The following is a 22,837-nucleotide window of genomic DNA, read 5'->3' as shown; positions in this document are numbered from 1 at the left end:
ATAAGGTTAGGTTGTTTAGTTGAGATGTTTCTTGTTTCTTTAGGTAGGATTGTATTGCCATAAACTTCCCTCTTAGAACTGTTTTAGCTGCGTCCCATAGGTTTTGGGTCATCCTATTTTCATTGTCATTTGTTTCTAGATATTTTTTGATTTCTTCAGTGATCTCTTGGTTATTTAGTAGTGTATTGTTTAGCCTCCATGTGTTTGTATTTTTTACAGATATTCTCCTGTAATTGATATCTAGTCTTATAGCGTTGTGGTCAGAAAAGATACTTGATACGATTTCAATTTCCTTAAATTTACCAAGGCTTGATTTGTGACCAAAGATAAGATCTATCCTGGAGAATGTTCCATGAGCACTTGAGAAGAAAGTGTATTCTGTTGTTTTTGCATGGAATTTCCCATAAATATCAATCAGTCCACCTTGATATGAGAATTGCTACTCCAGCTTTCTTTTGATTTCCATTTGCATGGAATACCTTTTTCCATCTCCTCACTTTCAGTATGTATGTGTCCCTAGGTCTGAAGTCGGTCTCTTGTAGACAGCATATGTACGGGTCTTGTTTTTGTATCCATTCAGCCAGCCTATGTCTTTTGGTTGGAGCATTTAATCCATTTACATTTAAGGTAGTTATTGATATGTATGTTCTTATTAACACTTTCTTAATTGTTTTGGGTTTGTTATTTTAAGTCTTTTCCTTCTCTTGTGTTTCTGCCTAGAGAAGTTCCTTAAGCACTTGTTGTAAAGCTGGTTTGGTGGTACTGAATTCTCTTAGCTTTTGATTATCTGTAAAGGTTTTATTTTCTCCCTCAAATCTGAATAATATTATTGCTGTGTAGAGTAATCTTGGTTGTAGATTTTTCCCTTTCATCACTTTAAATATGTCCTGCCACTCCCTTCTGGCTGGCAGAGTTTCTGCTAAAAGATCAGCTGTTAACCTTATGGGGATTTTCTTGTATGTTAATTGTTGCTTTTCTCTTGCTGCTTTTAATATTTTTTCTTTGTATTTAATTTTTGATAGTTTGATTAATATGTGTCATGGCATGTTTCTCCTTGGATTTATCCTGTATGGGACTCTCTGCCCTCCCTGGGCTTTATTGACTATTTCCTTACCCACACTGGGGAAGTTTTCAACTATAATCTCCTCAAATATTTTCTCAGTCCCTTTCTTTCTCTCTTCTTCTTCTGAGACCTCTATAATTCGAATGTTGGTGTGTTTAAAAGTTGTCCAAGAGGTCTCTGAGATTGTCCTCAGTTCTTTTCATTCTTTTTTCTTTATTCTTCTCTGTGGTAGTTATTTCCACTATTTTATCTTCTGGGTCACTTATCCGTTCTTCTGCCTCAGTTATTCTGCTATTCATTCCTTCTAGAGAATTTTAAATTTCATTTATTGTGTTGTTCATCATTGTTTGTTTGCTCTTTAGTTCTTCTAGGTCCTTGTTAAACGTTTCTTGTCTTTTCTCCATTCGATTTCTAAGATTTGGGATCAACTTTACTATCATTACTCTGAATTATTTTTCAGGTAGACTGCCTATTTCCTCTTCATTTGTTTTGTCTGGTGGGTTTTTACCTTGCTCCTTCATCTGCTGTGTGTTTCTCTGTCTTCTCATTTTGCTTAACTTACTGTGTTTGGAGTCTCCTTTTTGCAGGCTGCAGGTTCATAGTTCCCATTGTTTTTGGTGTCTGCCCCCAGTGGCTAAGGTTTGTTCAGTGGGTTGTGTAGGCTTTATGGTGGAGGGGACTAGTGCCTGTATTCTGGTGGATGAGGCTGGATCTTGTCATTCTGAGGGGCAGGACCATGTCTGGTGGTGTGTTTTGGGGTGTATGTGAACTTATTATGATTTTAGGCAGCTTTTCTGCTAATGGGTGGGGTTGTGTTCCTGTCTTGCTAGTTGTATGGCATAGGCTGTCCAACACTGTAGCTTGCTGGTCATTGAGTGGAGCTGGGTCTTTGCGTTGAGATGGAGATCCCTGGGAGAGCTTTCACCATTTTATATTACATGGGGCCAGAGGTCTCTGGTGGACCAATGTCCTGAACTCGGCTCTCCAACCTCAGAGGCTCGAGGCTGATACCCGGCCAGAGTACCAAGACCCTGTCAGCCACATGGCCATATACGTGGGGAGTTTCTTGCCTTTTGGGATGTCTGAGGTCTTCTGCCAGCGTTCAGTAGATGTTCTGTAATAGTTGTCCCACATGTAGATGTATTTCTGATTTATTTGTGGGGAGGAAGGTGTTCTCCACATCTTACTCCTCCGCCATCTTGAAGGCGCCTCCCCTCACTTATTTTTAATGGTGTTTTCTACCAGAGCTAGAACTCTCTGGTGGTTGTTAACAGGTGTGGTGATGAAAATCACCACAGCAGATGGAAGACAGCTTTGTGGTCATTTAATTCATTCTCTACAAAGATTAAAGTTAATCTCATCCTTAATAATCATCCTGTCTTCCTTTCAGTTTTGTCAGGGCAAAAGTCTCTATATCCTTGTGCCCCCTCCTGTTTTCTTTCTGGATAGTTCCTGCACACATTCAGTGACCCAGGAATGGTGCATGAATGAGTGAGTGGGGACCACTCTGAGAGGAAGATATCTGACTTTTTTTTCTTTTGCTTCCTGTAAGAAAGACTATAATGTGTGATTTCTGTTCAATCATCCGTATACTTCCAGGGACCAGGTAGAATCAGACCTGATATTTCTGGGATTGCTGATCTTGGAGAATCGACTGAAGGAAGAGACAAAACCTGCCCTGGAAGAGCTCATCTCAGCCCGGATAAGGACTGTAATGATCACAGGTATAGAACAAAGTGTGTGTGAAAACAGGAAGAATTTGATGTGGAAATAGACAGAGATTCACTCATTTAGCAAATCTTGTTGACTTGCTACTATGGGCCAGACACTGTTCTAGACACTGGACATGGACAACAAAATAGGCAAAGTTATTACTCTGAGCTTCCTTTCACGTGGGTTAAGATAGAAAATCAATCATTCAATTGAATAAACAGCTACCAATAAGTGTTATGAGATACATAAAACAGGTGATGTGGTAAAGTGTGTCTGACCAGCTACTTTAGATGAGGTGTCCTTTCTGAGAGGGAACGTTTGAAATAACACCTGAATAAGAAGACATAAGCCATGCAAAGATGTTGATATTTATTATTAAATGTTCAGAGAAGAATGCTTAGTCAGCATGCTCTGTAAAATACACTGAAGGCCCATCAATGAGAGCTACAGTTCTGGAGATTAAAAAATGCTGTCCCTTCTACTCCCAGTCCCAAACTCCTAATCACAAACAAGGGAGCAGTGAGAAAGGATTGTGCAAGAGAAATGTGTGAAATTTCTTAATGAATGCTTCTGAGTGGAGAGTCAATGATTTCCTAATGCATTCATGTTTTTTGAGTGTGTATTGCCTTCCCTTTCTCTGCTCTCGAAGTCAGATGCATTTAACTCTATGAATTCTGGCATCAAGATACAGTCTTGCCCCACCAAAGCACTCTCTCCCTATCCCACTGTCCTTGAACCCAATTTGATGTTGGAAAATCAAGAATACATTCACCTCCCCTTTGGTGCTTCTCCATCCCCCTCCACTACCACACCCCCCCATCCAAGAGACTTTTGGATCACTTTTTCCCTCTCCCTTCTTAGCCCCTCAGCCCAACTTCTAGGTGCTGCTGAGTTAGTTTACTACTTATTAGAATTCCCCTTACATTATGACCCTTCTGTTTCAAAATTTTTATTTAGCATTTATTTTGCACAGTCTCAGAGTCTATCCTTTACCAGTTAGATTTATGTAGAAGTAAGAGTTCATCACTCACAACACTCCCTCTTCACTTCTTCTTTCATATTGAAATTTCTGTTCTGCTTCTTTCCTTGCTTGGTTGTAATTTTTCTGAAGAATTGTCCTTGGATGGGTTGGAAGGGTGATATGCTCTCTGATCTTTTATATACCCTGAAATATCTTTCTTTGCTCTGATAGGTGAATGATGTCTTGCCTTGGTATAGGATGTTTGGGTTAGAGTACTTTTTAAAAAAAAATTTATTGGAGTATAGTTGATTTATAATGTTATGTTAGTTTCAGGTGTACAGCAAAGTGAATCAGTTATACATATATCAATACATATAATATATCCACTCTTCTTTAGGTTCTTTTCCCATATAGGTCATTACAGAGACCTATATTACACTACTAATGTAGAGAACTCTACATTACAGAGTAGAGTTCCCTGTGCTATACAGTAGGTCCTTATTAGTTATCTATTTTATATATAGAGTCCATTTTTATTAATGGTCTGCAGGGTTTATTCTTTTGTCTTCTGGTTTTTGGTACTGCATATCACAAGGCCAGTGTAGTCCACTGTAGGTAACTTGTTCTGTTTACATATAATCCTTTTTTCTTTAACTTTGGAGTTTAGAAATGTTACCAAAGTGTGCCTATATGTTTGTCTTTTTTCATTAATTTAGTCTGGAACATTGTGAGCATTTTTAATCTGTCTTCTTCTTCTCAGGAAAATTTCTTCTATTATTAATTAGGGCTTTTGTTCTCTCTCTTTCCTTTTTCCCTTCTGGAATTTCCATTATTCACATGACAAGCTTCCTGGATCTATCCTCTCAGTCTCTTATGTTTTTTACTTGTAACTCATATTTTAAAATTTTTCATATAATTTTTAAAGGCTGTATTCCATTTACAGTTACTACAAAATATTGGCTATATTCCCCATGTTGTACATACCTCCTTTTAGTCTATCTTAGGTAACTCTCATATTTTTATAATTTTGCTCTGAGCTTTAAGAGTTCTTTTTTTTTTTCTTTGTGGTACACGGGCCTCTCTCTGCTGTGGCCTCTCCCGTTGCGGAGCACAGGCTCCGGACGTGCAGGCTTAGCCGCCATGGCTCACAGGCCTAGCCGCTCCGTGGCATGTGGGATCTTCCCAGACTGGGGCACGAACCCGTGTCCCCTGCATCGGCGGGCAGACTCTCAACCACTACGCCACCAGGGAAGCCCCTAAGAGTTCTTTTTTTGCACCAAATTTTTTCAAACTGCAAACTCAGGTATCAAAAATGAGGATGATCTCCTTCAAACCACCTTTTGAATTGTGAAGTTCTTAAATTGTGTTTTGGAGTAGGAGTGACTTTAGAAAACCATTTTTTCCCTGTGCTCCATTTGAGTTTCCGAAGTGCTCTCATTATTTTTAATGCAGCTTTCTTCTGTCTCCAGCAGCTAGCCTACGTTACCAGTCATGTTCTGGTTGTTCTGCCTTATATTTCCTTACCTAGCTTCTGGAATTTCTTAAGTAGGTTTTTATCTTTTTTTGGCAGATGGTTGAGGATCAGGCCTGGGCTGCATGTCCTAAACAACAGACCTCTCGCAGGTGACAGATGGCAAAAAGGTCTGTGTTGCAAAGCAGATGGCCGTTGTTGCCCTGCTGAGGCATGTGGAAGAGCCTCTCAATCTCAGGGCTCCCTGCACTCTTCTGATCTCAGGCTAGAGCACCTCCTTTCCCCCAGTTAGCTCTTTTGAGGATTCTCAAAGTATTTTGGTAGAAACCTGGGAGAAACCATGTTAGGGATAGCCAGCCAGTTGTTACATTATTTATTTTTAGTGGTTGCTCTACCAATCACAATATCTGTACCTCCCCTTTCAAGAAGGCTTATCATCATAAACATCCCCTACTTTCTCTCCTCTGTTATTGTTGTATATATATGTGTATGACATACAATGAAACCCCACCAGACAATGTTAGAGTTTTTAATTTCAACAGTCAAGAGTTGGAGAACATAAGTGAACAAAAATCGACTTTATATTTATCCAGCTCTTTATTATTTCTGTTCCTAAATGTTCATGTCTTATGTTGCAAGTTCCCCTTTGGTATCATTTCCTTTCAGCCTAAAGAACTTCTTTAAGCATTTCTTTTTGAGCATATCTGCTGGCACAAATTACCTTAGATTCCCTTATCTAAGAATGTCTTTATTTCTCCTTCATTCCTGAGAATTTTTTCATTAGCTATAGGAGTCTGAGTTGACAATTTTTTTCTTTCAGCACTTTAAAGATGTTCCACTGTTATCTTGCCTTCATGGTTTTTGATGAGAAATCTGTGATAATTTGAATTATTTTTTCCTTATATGTAATTTATTGTTTTCCCTAGCTGCTCCTAAGATATTTGCTTTATCTTCGGTTTTTTAACAGCTTTATTATGTGTCTGGGTGTGGTTTTCACTGAATTTATCTTGTTTGGGATTCACTGAGCTTCTTGAATCAGTAAATTTAAATCTTTTACCATATTTGGGAAGTTTTCTGCTATTATTTCTTCAAAAAAATTTTTCCTGTTCCAATCTTCCTCCTCTCCTTCTTGGGCTCTAATGACATGAATGTGAGTTCTTTTGATATTCTTCAATCTTTGTTCTTTGCTTTTTCAGTTGAGAACTTCTATCTTGTCATTTATTTAAAGAGTATTAACCTTCACCACATGGAGGAGGATTACAATAGCTGCTTTAAAAGCATTGTCTGATAATTCCAACATCTTGGTCATCTTGGGACAGGCAACTATTGAATTGTTTTTTCTTGAGAATTGACCAGATTTTCCAGGTTTTTTACATGTTGAGAATCCTGAACATTTTGAATATTATGTTGGGATACTTTGGATCCTGTTAAAATCCTCCAGAGAATGTTGAGTTTTTTGTTTTAGCAAGCAAAACTCTGGAATATGGGAGGTGACTAATATCATAGTTCAATTCTTAAAGCTTTTGCTATCCTTCTGCGGGTTTGCTCTGCACGTGCACAGCTCTGGGTTGAGCTTGGGGCTTACATAGTTCATAAACTGAATTAGTCTCCTTGTCTAGCTCTCTTCTTTCTAGGATTTTTCTCACAACTCTTCAGCCCTCCAGTGCCTCTTTCCTGGTTCCTTTGGCCAGAAAAGGTAGGTTTTTCTTGGAGTTTTAGCTGTCTGCACAGCTCTGGGACTGGGGCTCACACTCAGGTCAAATTATGTGAGAGGAAAGAGAAAAAAAGCTGAGAATCTCTCCACCTTGTAGATTATTTCTCCAAATTTGACTCCCTTTCACATTCTGCCATTTGTGTTTACTTTTCAAAGTCCTCAGGTAGGTTTTTTTAATAGTATTTTTTCCAGAGTTTTCCATCGTAATCAGTGGGAGAAATAGATTCTAGTGGGCTTACTCCATATTAGCTGGAAGTGGAACCATGAGATGTCATATTAAAGCAGTAGAGTTTTGCTAAACATTTACTAAGCTGTTGACAAATAACAGAAATATATTTGAACTTTTCCTTTTTAATTTTACTTCCCACTCCCTGGCAAAAATATACTAGTAGGTCATAAAGTAACCAGATGAAAAGCAGCAATAATAAGAAAGGGGATCACAGAATCATGGAAGGTCAGGACTGAGAGAGAACTTAGAGACTATTTCTTCTCACACCAAAAATAAGGTCTGAACTCCTTACCCTAGCTTTCTAGGTTCTACGTGAATTGGTTCTGTCTCTTCGATCTCATCTTGGGATACTTTTCCTTTCTTCTAGGTGACAATCTTCAGACTGCAATAACAGTGGCCAGAAAGTCTGGAATGGTTTCTGAAAGCCAGAAAGTCATTCTCATTGAAGCAAATGAAACTACTGAGTCCTCATCAGCATCTATATCTTGGCAATTAGTTGAAGAGAAGAAACATATTGCTTATAGGAATCAGGTATACCTAAAAGCAGACCTTCTGCCATATTATCTAGCTCGTCACACCGTGTTGGCTACTGAGCAGCTTTGACTGGCAGAGGTGTACAGGTGACCTAGGGTCAACATACTTCTCCAAATGTCTAATACGTATACAGTTCAAAGAACTCATATCATTTTCCCATACCATTCCTACTGAGCTTTAAGGTATGGTGCTTTCCTGGGTGCTGGAAATAATCCATTCTTTTAAACTTAAAAAAGTCTTTAGAAAGAATATAGTAAGTGGGGCTGCAAGTCTAATTTTCCATTTTTTCCCTTGCTTGCCAGCCATCCCATTGGGTTCAAAGGGGATTTAGTCCCTAAGAGAGACACTGCTGTGTGCATTGGAAAATCAGACTATATCTTCAGGGTGGGAAGAAGTTTTATTCATTTATCTCCAATCTTGTCAGTATCCTATCTCTATTATGTCCTTGTGAAACAATATTAATTCTGTAAAAAAAAAAAAAAAAAAAAAAAAGGAAAGTTCTCACCTCAGGGAGAGATTTGTTAAGCTGCATTGCTTTTGTATTTTACACTTGAAATGTGTGAAATGTGCTTTTCTCTGGGACTCACTGAGATCAAATCAGGATGAGAACAGGACGTGAGTAAGTGTTTCCCCCCTGTTCACTAGAGGCTGTAGATGTACAAAGATTGATCCAGCAAAGAGGAAGTGCTTCTCTGAGGAATCAGGGCTGGAGTGTGACTTTTATAGAGAGACCCCAGACTCTCATTGTTGCCTTCGCTCAGATATGCTTGTGGTCCTAACCACTCTATCAAGTCTAAAATTACTGTGTCTTGCTTTGTAGGACAATTACATTAACATCAGGGAAGAAGTCTCTGATAACAGCAGAGAAGGAAGTTACCATTTTGCCCTAAGTGGAAAATCCTTCCAGGTTATAAGTCAACATTTTGGCAGCCTACTGCCAAAGGTAAGTTCTAAGAGGGTACCAGTCTCCTGGTAAAGATGCTAACAATGTCACAGAGCATGATCGTAAGTAATTTCAAACCTCTAACTAGGTTAGCTATACCTATTGAATGTATCATAAGGGAAGCAGATAGTTTTGCAGAGGTCACTGCTGTTTCATTTCCTGCTAGATTTAAAATAAGTAAATTTGATTAACTAATTATCCATCATCTATAGGATTAAAATATTAGTGACTTCTCAAGTGATAAGATTGTTTTGGGGGAGCTGTCACTATAGTGCCATGGTTAGGGGGTCTCACAGTATAGTGTAAATCCAGCAATTATACAGGAAGGCAGGACAAGAATAGAGGAATTCATTAGGTTTTTGACAGAGGACGTCTATACAAAAGATGGTCAAACTTAAAACTTTTCTGATGAAGAACAAACCCACAATGAGGGCAGGTAAGTTATATACATAAAAAAAACATGTGAGCAAACTAGAGAAAGAGTGTGTCTGGTGTAAAGCAAAGATAATTTATTTGTATTCAATTGCTCATTATCTTAAGTACTGTTTAAGAAAAAAAGAATGAAGACTTTAAAGCTGAGTGAACAATAAGCTGAGTTTACAGCCAAGAAGAGCAGGGAGCACACAGCTGTAACACAGAAGAATTTAGACTGTAGGATGGGGTTCAGGTGGATGGAGCTGGTACAGGTTTTTATACAACAATCCATTAATGTGACAATCCATTAATGTTTCAGAGCCCAAATTAGGCTGGAGGTATCAGCTGAGTTTCACAATTGGTCAAGCCCAGATGGTATGGTTAAGTCAAAGACCACAGATAGTCACCCTCTCATAACTAGGCTATTTTTCTGCTAGATCTGAACAATTTTCTGAGAAGCAATTGCCTCCTTTCCTTCTCCTGGGATCCTGACCTCTTGTTATCTTGCAATTTCTCATACTTTAATGGTTTAAGGTTCCATCAAGCTCAGGGTTTTTCAGGACCACATTCTTCATGGCCCCTGAGCTAAATTCCTGTAGGTCATCATTTTCATCAATTATGTCTATTAAGTAGTCATTTTTACTGATTTGGGTCTTCCTGATCACTTATCTGATGACCAAAGTCTCAATATCTGTCTTAAAGTCCAAAGAAGGACTTCTTGGAAACAAATATTTTTCTCACTCATGGATATCATTACCCAGTCAGTGTTCTGCATGTTATCAATTACTTCATGTATGACCAGCTGACATAATAAAAAAATTTTCCCTTTTGCATTCTTTACAGATATTGATCAATGGGACCATCTTTGCAAGAATGTCTCCAGGGCAGAAATCCAGTCTGGTGGAAGAATTTCAGAAACTAGAGTAGGTCTTTACCACTGCAGATGGTGTGAAGTGCATGGAGGCATGACAGGGGGAGAGTAAGGAAGTCACTCAGTTTGGTTAGGGCAGTGGTTCTTAACGTGGCTGCACATGACAGTCACCTTGGGAGCTTTGAAAAATTAGCAATACCAGGACACCACCATTCAGAGATTCTGATTTGATTGCTCATGTGGGCACTTGGACATCAGTCTTTTTTAAAAGTTCCTTTCATAAGTCAATTCTGCATCCAGAATTGAGAACCCCACTGAACTAGAACATAAGGGGCACAAGAAATAACTCTGGAAAGGTCATCTGAACTTGGCTCCTAAAGGTACAATGAAAATTTAGACTTCATTTTTACAAATTATTTTCACGGTTATGATATAGGGAGGTCCCTATGACAAGAGATTCACATAACCCTAAAAATATTAAAACATTCTTATGCCAAAGCATCCTCTCCATCCTAAATCAGAAAAATATTCTTAACACAGAGTCTCCATTGTCAGAATCCCATCATTTGGGATCCTTTATTTCCTGTTAATGGAACCCCATGGAGTCTCGGAGGCTTTCTCTACCTCTGGTGCTGGACCACACTCACACAGCTCCAACTCCTACTCGTCCCTAGTCCACCCTCCTAGTCAGTTGATTCAGTCACTAGGTGAACGTTCTAGATTCAAAAAGCCCTGTATTCTCAATATGGCTAAAAACCTCCACAAGTAAACTCGTTGCCTTAGGTAGCAGTGTGGAAGAGAAGTACAGCAAATTCTGCAAACACTGTCAGAGTGCTCCTACCTTAAAAAGCAGACTGTCTTCGTCAACAATTCAAGAGAGCAGTATTCTTCCGGCCTCAAAAAGCAATCCTGAAATGGGGGTATATTTTCTTTCTTCAACTTCTGGTCCTGGCACCACATTTTTGAGTTGAGCGACAGCTGACACGGTGGATTTCCTCTCCAGTTACTATTAATGTCACCAACAATAGATTCTTATTTATCATTTTAGAATACATCACTTCACTGAATACTCATAATGCTTGTAGGGGAGAAAAATGATCGTCAAAATGGGAAAGTGATCAGGTCAGAGATCCAGATCTTCTGGCTTCAAATCCTGTGCCCTCCCCACCATGCCATGCTGTCATATAATCGTGAACATCCTGTTTTACAGGTGACAGAGCTGCCTCCTAGACAGAGAAGTGCAGGGTCTCCTTGAATCGCTTGGAGTCAGGAAGGCTGTAAAGGGATTTCTTAATCCATTGTAGGAACTGCTGAGTCATACTTCATTTTAGTCAAACCAGACTGTTAGGGAAACTCCCTTAAAATAAATAATAAGTTTGAGCCTTAAGTAATGAAGCTCATTTTATCTTTTTAATTAGAGCAATTAGCAGGTAAGATTGCTTTGATCTCCTCTACAATTGACACGGTTCCCTTTTAGTTACTTTGTAGGTATGTGTGGTGACGGAGCCAATGACTGTGGGGTAAGTAGCTGTCAGTGTGTCAATTGTACTTGCTTCAAGCCCTGTAAGAGATAGTATCCCCTGGGATATATACCACCTCCATTCCTCTTGAAGGAGAAACTGATGTGGACGGTTTGGAAAGGTTTTAACCAAAGCCGCACAATGACTCAGTGGTCAGTACAGACTAACTGGGGTAGAATTTGGTTCTGGATTCCCCCACTTCTTTGGCTAGGTGTCCCAGTGCCATCTCTATCTTACGTGGCAGGCAGAGCAAAATTTGATCATCTCCTGGCCAGTGCTTGGGCCCACAAGCCACTTTGTGGGCAGCTTAACTAGCCTTTCTTGTGTGGCCTCAGGAGAGATGTGTGCGAGTGTGCATCTATACAGTAAGCTGACTCTTTGCTTTCAGGCTTTGAAAATGGCTCACGTGGGCGTCTCTTTATCAGAGCAGGAGGCATCTGTGGCCTCACCTTTCACTTCCAAAACTCCAAACATTGAATGTGTACCTCACCTTATCAAGTAAGTAGGTACTTTTCCCCAGCATTGTTTTAATGTCTCTTGACTTTTAGGTGCAGACCCCTTTGTTTTGCCAGACAAAGACCAGTGGAAATGTGTGTCCCTGGGCAGGGAGGGTGCTTTGTAGGAGAAAGCAGTCAAACATTCTACTCCAGAGTGGACTTACCTCCTGGGAAAACAGTAGCATTTCGAATGAAAATCACTGAATAGATTATTTTTAGAAGATTAGAATCTGGAACTTGTTGCTGCTTTGAAAATGTCAGTCATACTCTTCTTATTATTATTTTAAATGAATCTCCTTAGATACTTTCTTAATGGAGAATTGACAGAAACTTTCTCTTCCCTACTTGCTTTCCTTTCCTCTTGCCTCTTTATGCTTCCTTGGAATATCCTTCCTATCCCCAGTTTTCAGAATATTTATTCATCTTTGCTGCTTCTACTACAATTTCCCTTGGTGCTTTGTTCCCCTCCCCAACCCCAGAATATGTACTTCTGCTGCATTTTGTTTGAATGATGGAGATGGTTAGCACTGTGGCTTCTTTTGGTTATTATAACTAGTATGTGTTTACAGTTTATAAAGTGCTTTAATGCCTAGTATCTTATACATCAAAACAGCCTGGAATTGTAGGGATGGTCACTATTTCTTTTACAAACAAACTGAGGCTCAGAGAACTTGATGTATCGAAGCTCACAGCCATATAGGATTGAAGATTGTATTAGAATTAATTTTGTTTCAATGTGTTTTATCTACAAATATCATACTCTTTCCACCACATTAAAATAATGATTTGACTAGCTCCTCCCCATTAAAAAATGTATTCATGCATTTGATAAATATTTATAAAGTAGGGACTTAGTGCCACGAGCAGTTGGAGGCACTGGGGACCCAGAAGCAAATAAATCGAATGTCCCTTGATCTCACGAAGCTTTCTTCCCGTGAAGAAGTTGGGCAATAAACACACACACAGAAAAATCAGGGGTAGTGTGAAAAGTTGGAAGATGGCTTCAGCAGTGGAATTGGCTGCTTCAGATGTGGTGGTGTGGGGAAGCCTTTCTAAGGAGGTGAGGGAGGAGGAGAAACCACCTTCTGGGCGGAATAAACAGCAGCAGCAAAGTCCTGATACAGGAAAAAGCCTGGTTTGAGGATCAGGTTTTGGAATCCCAGGAAACCATTCTGACCAGAAGTAAATTTAAACTCTATTTTTTCCCAAATCAATGAGATAAAAGTGGTATTTCATAAATACTCTATTTTACACTCTAAATATATACTATTCACTCAAAGTCAATCAACAGTAATACAAAAGGTCATGCTCATTGATTCCAGTCTCTTTAAATTTGATGTATGCCTAATTTGAGTGTGCATATTGTTTTAGTTCAGTTTTAGAAAAAGTTGGGACTGCCAAATGAAATTTGAATGAGATGCTTGCAAACTCCTGAAGCACCTGCAACATGAAAATAGCCCCCAAACCTGCAATCTTATTTAAATTCCTCAGTTCACAGATGAAGAAACTGTGACCAAGAGAGGGAAAATGACCTTTCAAATCACATTAGTGAGTAGATATGAGATCTGGGACCAGTTCCCAGGTCTCCTGACTCAGAGCTGAAATAACACCTGCAGACAGGACAAGAGTAACTCTACATTCGGGTTCCAAAGCTCAATCAAAGGCCTGTGGACCTTGGCCTGGAGTTAGTCTTCCTTGAAAATCTAGCACACTGACTGCCGGCTCCCACTGGCTCAAGACTGTCCAGTCTGTCAGACAAACAATCGAATTATCAGGCTTTGATTTTTTTCTTCTGAGCTCAGCTGAACAGCACAGAATAACTGACCTCATTTCTTTTTGTGAGTTTCATTTCATTACTCTTTCATTTCTTTTCTCACACAGGGAAGGACGTGCAGCTCTCGTTACCTCATTTTGCATGTTTAAGTACATGGCTCTGTACAGCATGATTCAGTATGTTGGTGTTCTGCTGCTCTACTGGGTATGACTTGAGACCTAGCCTCTTGGTTAGTGAGAGCTAAAACAAGTAGCGGTCACTGGCAATTTGCAATGCCTCTTAAAAAAAGAGTGCACATGGGATATTTCGAGTACCAACAGCCTCTCTAAGACTATCTTTAACGTTTTTGAAAGTAAATCAGAAATAGACAAGGATACAAAGGAAAAGTCGTTGGTGTCAGTTCTCTGACTCTCTGACAGAAGTTTCTTACCTCGTTGTAGCTGAGGTTCAGAACTGAAGGTAAACTTTCTCTCTCACTGTTGTTTTGGCTTGCCTGGACCAGGTCTCTATCTTCCCAGTTCCAGTGTGGCTCCACCCTAGCATAACATTCGTTAAAGAGGTGCTTCTCTAATTGGGGTTCTGGTTAATGTTTCATAACTGGCTCTCCCTGGAAACACAAGCCCCGATTATTAATGTTTACCAATTTCAATGACATAACTACTCTCACCATGGCTGATTTCAAGCTATCTACCTGACGTCACTGAACATGGAGTTGGGAAGAGATGTATTATACAGTAGCATACCACTCCATAGTACTTGCACCATATAGATACAAGAGTTGTAAATAACCTTAAGACCACTGGTAATATTTAAATGTAGGAAAATGATTAGAGAGTGCTGAGTTTTGGCTATTTATTACCTGTGTTTTTAGTATAATTTATTTAATGGTAAATTTGTATAATTTAAGTTTTTATATTGGCTGTGTTTAAAAACCAGCTCACGGAATTCCTGAAAATTTAGCAGTTGACTTTCATGAGCTAGTACAAAGCAGCATATCACTGATTCCCTGAATACAGGGACTTGAAAATTGGCATATCATGCCCCCCAAAGCACATAGGTTTTGTGATGGTTTTTACTATTTAACAAAATATAAAAGGAGAAAAGACATATCTAGTATTTGTGAGCTCAACATGTGGGCTTATTCTGTTAAGTAACACTGAGAAAGTGAATTCCATTTGTGCTGAAGGTATCTAGATTCATCTCTATGTCTTGCCCCCTTGCTCCTGGTATGAAGGTTTTTACTTCCGTTATTTTCAGATTATATAAGTCCTTTTCCTCTCACTGATGAATGGGCTGGAAAAGGAGAGGCTGTTTATAGAAATTTGGCCCTATTTTGGAATCCCAATAACTCATTATGCTCAAAAGTAGAGTTAAACATGGGTCATCGTTATCTCCTTTCCACGAAGGGGGTGCGGGGGGAGAAGGAAGCAAGTTTCTTGAAATCAGTAAGACATGAACATTTTTTTTTTTCAAGAATATCAAGATGCTTTATCAGGACTTTCTAACAACACCGAAGAATGCAAATAGTGGGTTTAGTTACTCTCATTTTCCATTGGTGAAATTTAGGTAAGATCACCACACATTTGTCACTGACCATTGGGAATGTATCATTTTGTTGTGCCAGACCAAACCCCAGCCTTTCTGCTAACAAGTAGAAAAGAGAGCAGAGATGAATCAGAGTGAGATGTTCCCCTCAACAGGGGTGACACTGATGCTCAAGCAGCCCAGAAAGCACACTGCAGTGGCCCTCCTGTCTAGAAAGGAGTTTGCAGGCTTGTCTTTGGTACCCCTGCCGACATGACCAGGCCCCTGACCATACCATCTCCTTGGTAATTTACTTGAAAATCCTATGTTGCAGTGAGAAAATGAGTCCAATTGATGTCACATTTCATCCAGAAGGTTATAACTTTTTTGAGCCACTTTCCTTTTTATTTTCAGGAGACAAACAGCCTTTCAAATTACCAGTTTCTGTTCCAGGATCTGGCCATTACAACTCTTATTGGTGTAACAAGTAAGACATCTTTAAAATTTTCTTCTCAGAGATACTCCCCTCCCCTTGCTTCTCTCTGCCCCTGCAGGGTTAGTCCACCATTGAGGGGTAGCAGTTATAGCCGCAGTGATGAGTGACTTATTCCCAAAGGGCTATGGTATGCAGAGAGAGAAAGAGGAAATAGAATCTTCAGTTTTAAGTGTTGAAAGTGTTAGCAAAGGAAAAGCTGGCTCGTTGTTTTGCTGTTTTCCACAAAATATAGAGCTTCTTTAAACGGTCACTAAACCTTTAAAATGAAAAAAAGCATCTTGAAAATCAGGAACACTGACTTCAGTGTGCTTTTAGGTATAATTATGGTCCAAATGTGCCACATTTATAGAAGTTAAATGGCTTTTATGTTTCCCGTTTCCAATCCTAACCTCTCAGGATTTAGAACAGAGATTAAATGTAATCTTGCCGTTATGCCACTCTCACCCACCACCTCCTAACTAATATATGAATTGTCTCCCCAGTTTCCCCGCTATGGGATTTTTCCCCAGCCTGACCACTATCCATCGTCTTTACCATATTCTCTGCTTTTCTCTCTTATATACGAATGCCACCAGCTCCACGTGTACTTTAAATCCTACCTGCTCCTACCTCCTCAAGGATTTTGTTCCTGGAATTATCTTTTTCTCTATCACCAACTTTTCTCTGGTCCACTGGATCATTCCAATCAGCAGATAAATATATTTTTGTATCTTCTTTCTTTAAAACCTCTTCTATGACCTCCAAATCTACCATTAGCTACTGTCCCCTTTATTCTCAAACTTCCCAAACAGTTGAGTAGACCCACTTTGTCCACTTGCCATCTCTAATTCTATTGTCATTTCGTTTCAATCAGCCAGATTCTAATGTTCACGGGCATGAATTTGGATTCTGGGCCTGTGCAGTTGTTTGGTGGAAGGCAGTGGTTTCCTCGCACATATGTAACAGCCAGCTCTCCAAAAAATTGTAGATATGCATGTATATGCATATGCATAGAAGCTTATTATAAGCTTTACTAAAAAGAAAAATGTATAGTGAGCAATTATCAAATAACAATAAAGTATACATTACTCTTTCTTGCAAACTCCATTTAGCCAATGGATTCTCACAGAATGCTTTAACTGAGTTTCATCAAAGTCTTGTATCCATAGTCAATATATTTTTGTGATTGATGACTGAAATAGTTCTGATGTGAATGAATGTTCGTTGACGTTTTTCTTTACCTGAGTGAGCAAAACAACACAGGCTTATGCTGAAACTTTAATCATTCATCAGTCATGTGAGCAACTTATTTGCTAATTTGGATAATAGTTCTTGAAATCTGGAAGAATATTTCCTCAGTTAAAAAACAATTGTTCCTGATCTAATGGCTACAGACGTGACACATGTTTAAGTTCAATCTCCATTATTAACTTTAAGAACAGAGATAATGCTAAACTGTAGTAAAATCATTAGGACATTATCCGTTCTGAGTATTCATTATCTTTGTTTTTAAGATAATATTTATTTAATTGCAACTTTATATAGTATTCTTCTAATAATGGCCATATTTAATAATTGGCTTACAAACTTAGTGGCAGTTGGCTCTTGTGAGCTCGTATGAGCCAGCTCCAGACACCACTGGCTGGGAGGGTCCACATTACTGATACATTCAAAAATACCAGCATATACACACTACTGTATATAAAGTAGGAAAACAGCAAGGACCTACTGTATAAAACAGGGAACTATACTCAATATCTTGTAATAATCTGTAATGGAAAAGAATCTGAAAAAGAATATATATATATAACTGAATCACTTTGTTGTACTAACACAACATTGTAAATTAACTATACTTCGATACAAAAAAAAAAAGTACCAATCTTAAACTGCCTCTTCCACATGCCTCCTGGCCTTGCTTTCACACTGTTTCCACTATTTCATCTTACACCTTGTCATCATAATCTTAACAGATATCACGCCAACTTATGGTTTAAAAAACTTGCTCAAAAGCTTTGCTTTCAGAGAATATACTCAAGGAGGGTAAGTACTATCTACACTTCGGCTGCCTCTTCTCCAACACTGCTCTTGTCAAGTCCACCAATGACTTCCTTGCGGTCAACAGTACTGATCACTTATCTTTCCTCATTGTACTTGGATCTCTCAACAGCACTCTTATCCTTCAAAAGGTTTCTTCTCTTGGCTTTTGTGATGCCACACACTCCTGAATTATCTATTGCCTTAATGAATACAGCTTCCTCATGTCTTTTGCTGGCCTCTGCTCCTTTACCTGTGCTCTAACTTTTACAATGTTCCAAGGCTTGCTTGTTCTTAGGTTCTCTTGTCTTTTCAATCTACACAATCTCCCTAAGTGATTTCAACCAATTCTATGGCTTTAATGTCATCTGTATGATGATGAATCCCAAATTTATGTCTCTAGGCTTGCTTGATGTCTATCCTAAATTCTGGAAATGAAGCTGCCAAGCATCTAATCTTGGATCTTTAACAGGACGGAGACTTAATGTGCCCAAACAGAATGCTTTATTCTATCAGATCTGATATTCAACAAAATTAGTAAATATTTACTGAGTGTCTGGTGTGTACTACTTACTGTAATAGGCACTTGATATACATCAGTGGAAAAAACCATAGAAACTCCTTTCCTCATGGAGCTTGTATTCTATTGAAATAGTACCACAATCTACCAAGTTGTTCACATCGAAGACCTGGAGTCATCCTTAATTTCCCTCTTTTCTTCACCTTTATATATAATATCTATATATATAAACAATTCCTATTGGCTCTACCTCCGAAACACATCCTACATAGCTTCTCTCCATCCCTATTGTAGCTACTGTCACAAAGCCATGTCACCTCCCCTGTGGATTACTGCGATACCTTCACAACTGATCTTGCTGACTTCTCCTCACCCCAATTTACCTTTCACATGGTAGTAAGACTCTTGTTTTTTAAATGTAAATTTTATTGTCATCCTTCCCATTTCCACTAAATCCAAAGTCTTACATGATCCAGCTCCGGCCTACTTCTCCAGCTTCACCTCTAACTGTATTGCTACCCACTTACTTGTTCCAGGCATCCTGTTCTTTCTGTCTTGTGAGCTTGTGGGCACCTCAGCACCTTTGTTTTTGCTATTTTCTTTGCCTAAAATACTCTCCCTGTAGATCTTCCTATGGTTTTGGCTTTTTCTTATTAGTCAGAAAAATGTCACCACTTCAGAAAGGTCACTTTAAATAGTGACCAAGCCAGATATTCTCTATCACCACATGTTCTGCTTTATTTTTTTCACACTACTTTTCACAATCCAAAATTAGGTATTTACCTATGTTTTTATTTGTTTTTGCCTGCCTTCCCTCACTCAGTGTGTGTACTTCGTGAGAACAGCACCTTGTCTATCCTGATCACTGCTGTATTCCCAATACTTCTAACAGTGCCGGACATATCAAAGGAGCTCATTAAATATTTGTTAAATCTACTGTAAGAACATCCTTGGACAGTCCTTGCTGTTAACAGAGTAATCCTTTACATCAAGCCAGATCTACCTCTGTGTAACTTTCATCCATCTCAGTCTTCAGTTCTGCCATTTGGGGTGGCAGAGAATAGTCTGATTTTTCTCTCCAGAATAGTCCTTCAGATATTTGAAAACAGCTCTCATTTCTTCTGTGATCATTCTCTTTCCCATAACAAGCATCTCCAGATTTTTCTCTATTTTTTGATATAATTCATTGTGAAAAGAAGATGGAAAACATTGCAAGAGATAACAAAGAAAAAAACCACCTATATCCTCCTATATCCTGCTATCCAGAGCTAACCAATTAAAGCATTTTGATGTATTCCCTTCCAATTATACACACACACACACACACACACACACACACACACACACACACACGTATAGATAAAGAAATTTGAATTATGTTTTCTATATAATAGTTGTGCATCCTGCTTTTCTTAGTTTAACTTCATGACCACATTTTTATGTGTAAATATTTTCATTCTTTTTTATTGTGGTAAATTATACATAACATAATATTTGCCATTTTCACTGTTTTTAAGTGTACAATTCAAGAACATGAATTACATTCATAACATTGTGCAACCATCACCACTATCTATTTCTAATTTTTTTCATCACCCCAAACAGAAACTCTTTACCCATTAAGCAATAACTCCCATTGCCCCTCCACCTAGCCTCTGATAACCGCTAAACTATTTTTTATCTCTATGAACTTGCCAGTTCAAGATGTTTCAAATACGTTGAACCATACAATGTTTGTCCCTTTGTTTCTGGCATATCTTATTAGCATAATACTTTCATGATTCATCTATGTTGTAGCATGTATCAGAACTTCATTCTTTTTTATGGCTGAATAATATTCCATTTTATATATATACCACATTTTAATGTTGATGTGCTGAAACTCAACTGATTTTTTTTTTTTGGCATGCGGGATCCTCCCAGACCGGGGCGCGAACCTGGTTCCTCTGCATCGGCAGGCGGACGCGCAACCACTGCGCCACCAGGGAAGCCCTCAACTGATTTTTATTTGTTGATCTTGTATCCTGCAACATAGCTGAATTCATTTATCAACTCTAGCAGTTTTCTTGAGGATTCTTTGGGATTTCTACTATTTGGTATCATGTCATGTCACTTGTGAATAGAGATAGTTTTACTTCTTTCCTCCAACTTGAATGACTTTAATTTCTTTTTCTTCTCTAATTGCTCTAGATAGAACTTCCAATGCAATGCTGAATAAGTGGTGAAAGTAGGCATCCTTGTTTTGTTCCTGATTTTAGGGGGGAAAGCTTTCAATCTTTCACCCTTGAGTGTGATGTTAACTGTAGGTTTTTTATTACATAATATATAATTATGAGGATTACATGTAATATGCTAAATGTGTAACAATCTAGTTTGAATAGGTACCTTACCTTTAGTAGCATATAAAAACTCTGCTACTTTACAGGTCTGTCTCCTCCTTTTATGCTGTTGTTGTCAAATTACATCTTTAACCATTGTGTGCCCAATAACATATGTATATAATTGTTTTTTTATGTATTTGTCTTTTAAATCATGTAGGAATAAAAAGCTGAGTTAAAAAACACAAATACAATAATATAGGATTTTATATTTGCCCAAATAATTACCTTTACTGGGCAAAATGAGTACATCAATAAAGAGATAGAAATTATAAAAGAGGATTCTTTAAAAAGAATGTCTTTGGGCTTCATTTTAAAATTTCTATCTCTTTAATACTCTCCTTTTGTTCACATTATTTCCCTGATTTCCTTCGGTTCTTTGAGCATGTTAAAAACAATTGTATTGGGCTTCCCTGGTGGTGCAGTGGTTGCGCGTCCGCCTGCCGATGCAGGGGAACCGGGTTCGCACCCCGGTCTGGGAGGATCCCACGTGCCACGGAGCGGCTGGGCCCGTGAGCCATGGCCGCTGGGCCTGCGCGTCCGGAGCCTGTGCTCCGCAACGGGAGAGGCCGCAACAGCGTGAGGCCCGCGTACCACAAAAAAAAAACAACAAAAAAACAATTGTATTAAAGTCTTTGCCCAGTAAGTCCAACGTCTGGGCTTCCTCAGAAATAATTTCTGTCAATTTATTTTATTCCATTAAATATTATAATGTTGTAACTCTGGAAATCAGATTCTTTCCCCTCCCCAGGGCTTGATGTTTTTTGTTTTGCTGCTTTTTGAAGACTGTAGTAGTCCATTTATTTAGTGACTTTTCTAAACTATTTTTGCAAAGATTAGATCAGTTGTCATGTGTGGTCACTAAAATCTCTGTTGCTTTAGCTTTTGTTCAGCTAGTGTTTTGACAGAGATATCCATGAGTTGAATTCCATGAGTTTGAAAACTTGAACAAAGAAATACCTCTCCCAGTCTTTGCAGACTAGTTCTGTGCTGGGGCACTTCAACACTTAACTAAGCTTGTGCTGAGTCTAGCGATTATCCAGGGCTGAAAGCTTAGGGTCTTTTCTGGTCTTTTCTGAGCATACATCTTTGGCAGGCACATGGCTTTCTATATTCCCCAACATGCACAGGTAGTTTTGAATACCATAATTTTCCAAATAAATGCTCCTTAACTTTTCTTTTTAGGCTTCAGGTGGTTATTTTATGTCTCAACTGTAATCTTTTGCTCCCCATGACTATGGGTAGCTTGTTAGCTTTATAGTGTTTTTAAGGAGTGTATGCTGCTTTTCCACCCTGACTAAGTTTTGTATTAGGCAAAACAGAGATGAACACCTTGCATCAGTTCTCCAGGTAGCTTCCAGACAGCTTAGAACAGACATACACAATAATTTGTGGATAAAGTCTGCTTTTCCCCTTTTGTAACCAGGGACCAGGGTCCCCCACTGGGAATGCAGACAACAATGTTCAAGATTGCCATTGAGCTAAGGAGGGAGCGGGGCAAGGGCAAGTAAAAATGCCACAAAGCTTTCTTCCCCTTTTTAAGTTGTCTTTTTCTTGACTCAGCCTTTGCTTGGTTGCTGTAAACTTTCGTCTGTTTTTCAGAGTTCTGACAAAGTTGCTTCTGACAGTTTCCTTTTGTTTTTCAATGTTTCTGTGGAGGGATGGGATGTTGGAGTTGCTAATCTGCCATTTGGTTGATGTCACTCCTCATTTTGTTATTAAATATTTGAAAACATTACTTCTTAGTGACTGTATGTTGTTTCATTATAGAGATGTACCATAATTTATTGTAAATGGTGCTGTGATGAACATCTTCCTACATCTCTGAATTTTTAGCTTAGGATAAACTTCCAGAAATGGAATAGCTATGTCAAAGGTTATGAACATTTTTCAATCTCTTCATATTTATTGCCAAATTGCCCTGCAGAAGGTATTTTTGTGTCAATATATGTTTCCACAAACAGTGTATGAGAGTGCTCACTTCATCACTTCCTCATCTATAATTTAATAGTCTTTGCTTATTTAATAGGGGGGAAAAGGGCATCTTGTTGTTGTTCTATGTCTTCTCTTTCAAGAATTCCTCATATGACTTGAGTTTGAATTAATTCATTGTTTTATTCCCTTACTTTGTGATGTATCAATATTTCAATTTGTCAATTTCCTCAGATATATGGGCCCAAGAAGTTACACCATTCTTCT

The 22,837-nt window shown here is 38.7% G+C and overlaps 1 protein-coding gene across 1 annotated transcript in view; it reads left to right on the top strand.

Annotated features, from left to right (window-relative positions):
- ATP13A4 (ATPase 13A4) overlaps window positions 1-22,837 on the top strand; it is a 152,765-nt gene that overhangs the window by 120,585 nt on the left and 9,343 nt on the right. The window contains exons 18-25 of the mRNA XM_024124313.2: window positions 2,663-2,787; window positions 7,519-7,682; window positions 8,506-8,628; window positions 9,886-9,965; window positions 11,391-11,433; window positions 11,822-11,931; window positions 13,812-13,908; window positions 15,643-15,715. Coding sequence (XP_023980081.2) covers window positions 2,663-2,787; window positions 7,519-7,682; window positions 8,506-8,628; window positions 9,886-9,965; window positions 11,391-11,433; window positions 11,822-11,931; window positions 13,812-13,908; window positions 15,643-15,715 — 815 coding nt within the window. The remainder of the gene's footprint in view (window positions 1-2,662; window positions 2,788-7,518; window positions 7,683-8,505; window positions 8,629-9,885; window positions 9,966-11,390; window positions 11,434-11,821; window positions 11,932-13,811; window positions 13,909-15,642; window positions 15,716-22,837) is intronic.

This window comes from Physeter macrocephalus, chromosome 1 (assembly GCF_002837175.3).
Source record: "Physeter macrocephalus isolate SW-GA chromosome 1, ASM283717v5, whole genome shotgun sequence".
Taxonomy (NCBI): Eukaryota; Metazoa; Chordata; class Mammalia; order Artiodactyla; family Physeteridae; genus Physeter; species Physeter macrocephalus.
Note: the sequence above shows the minus strand (reverse complement) of the source record. Positions and strands in the feature narration are given on the sequence as shown.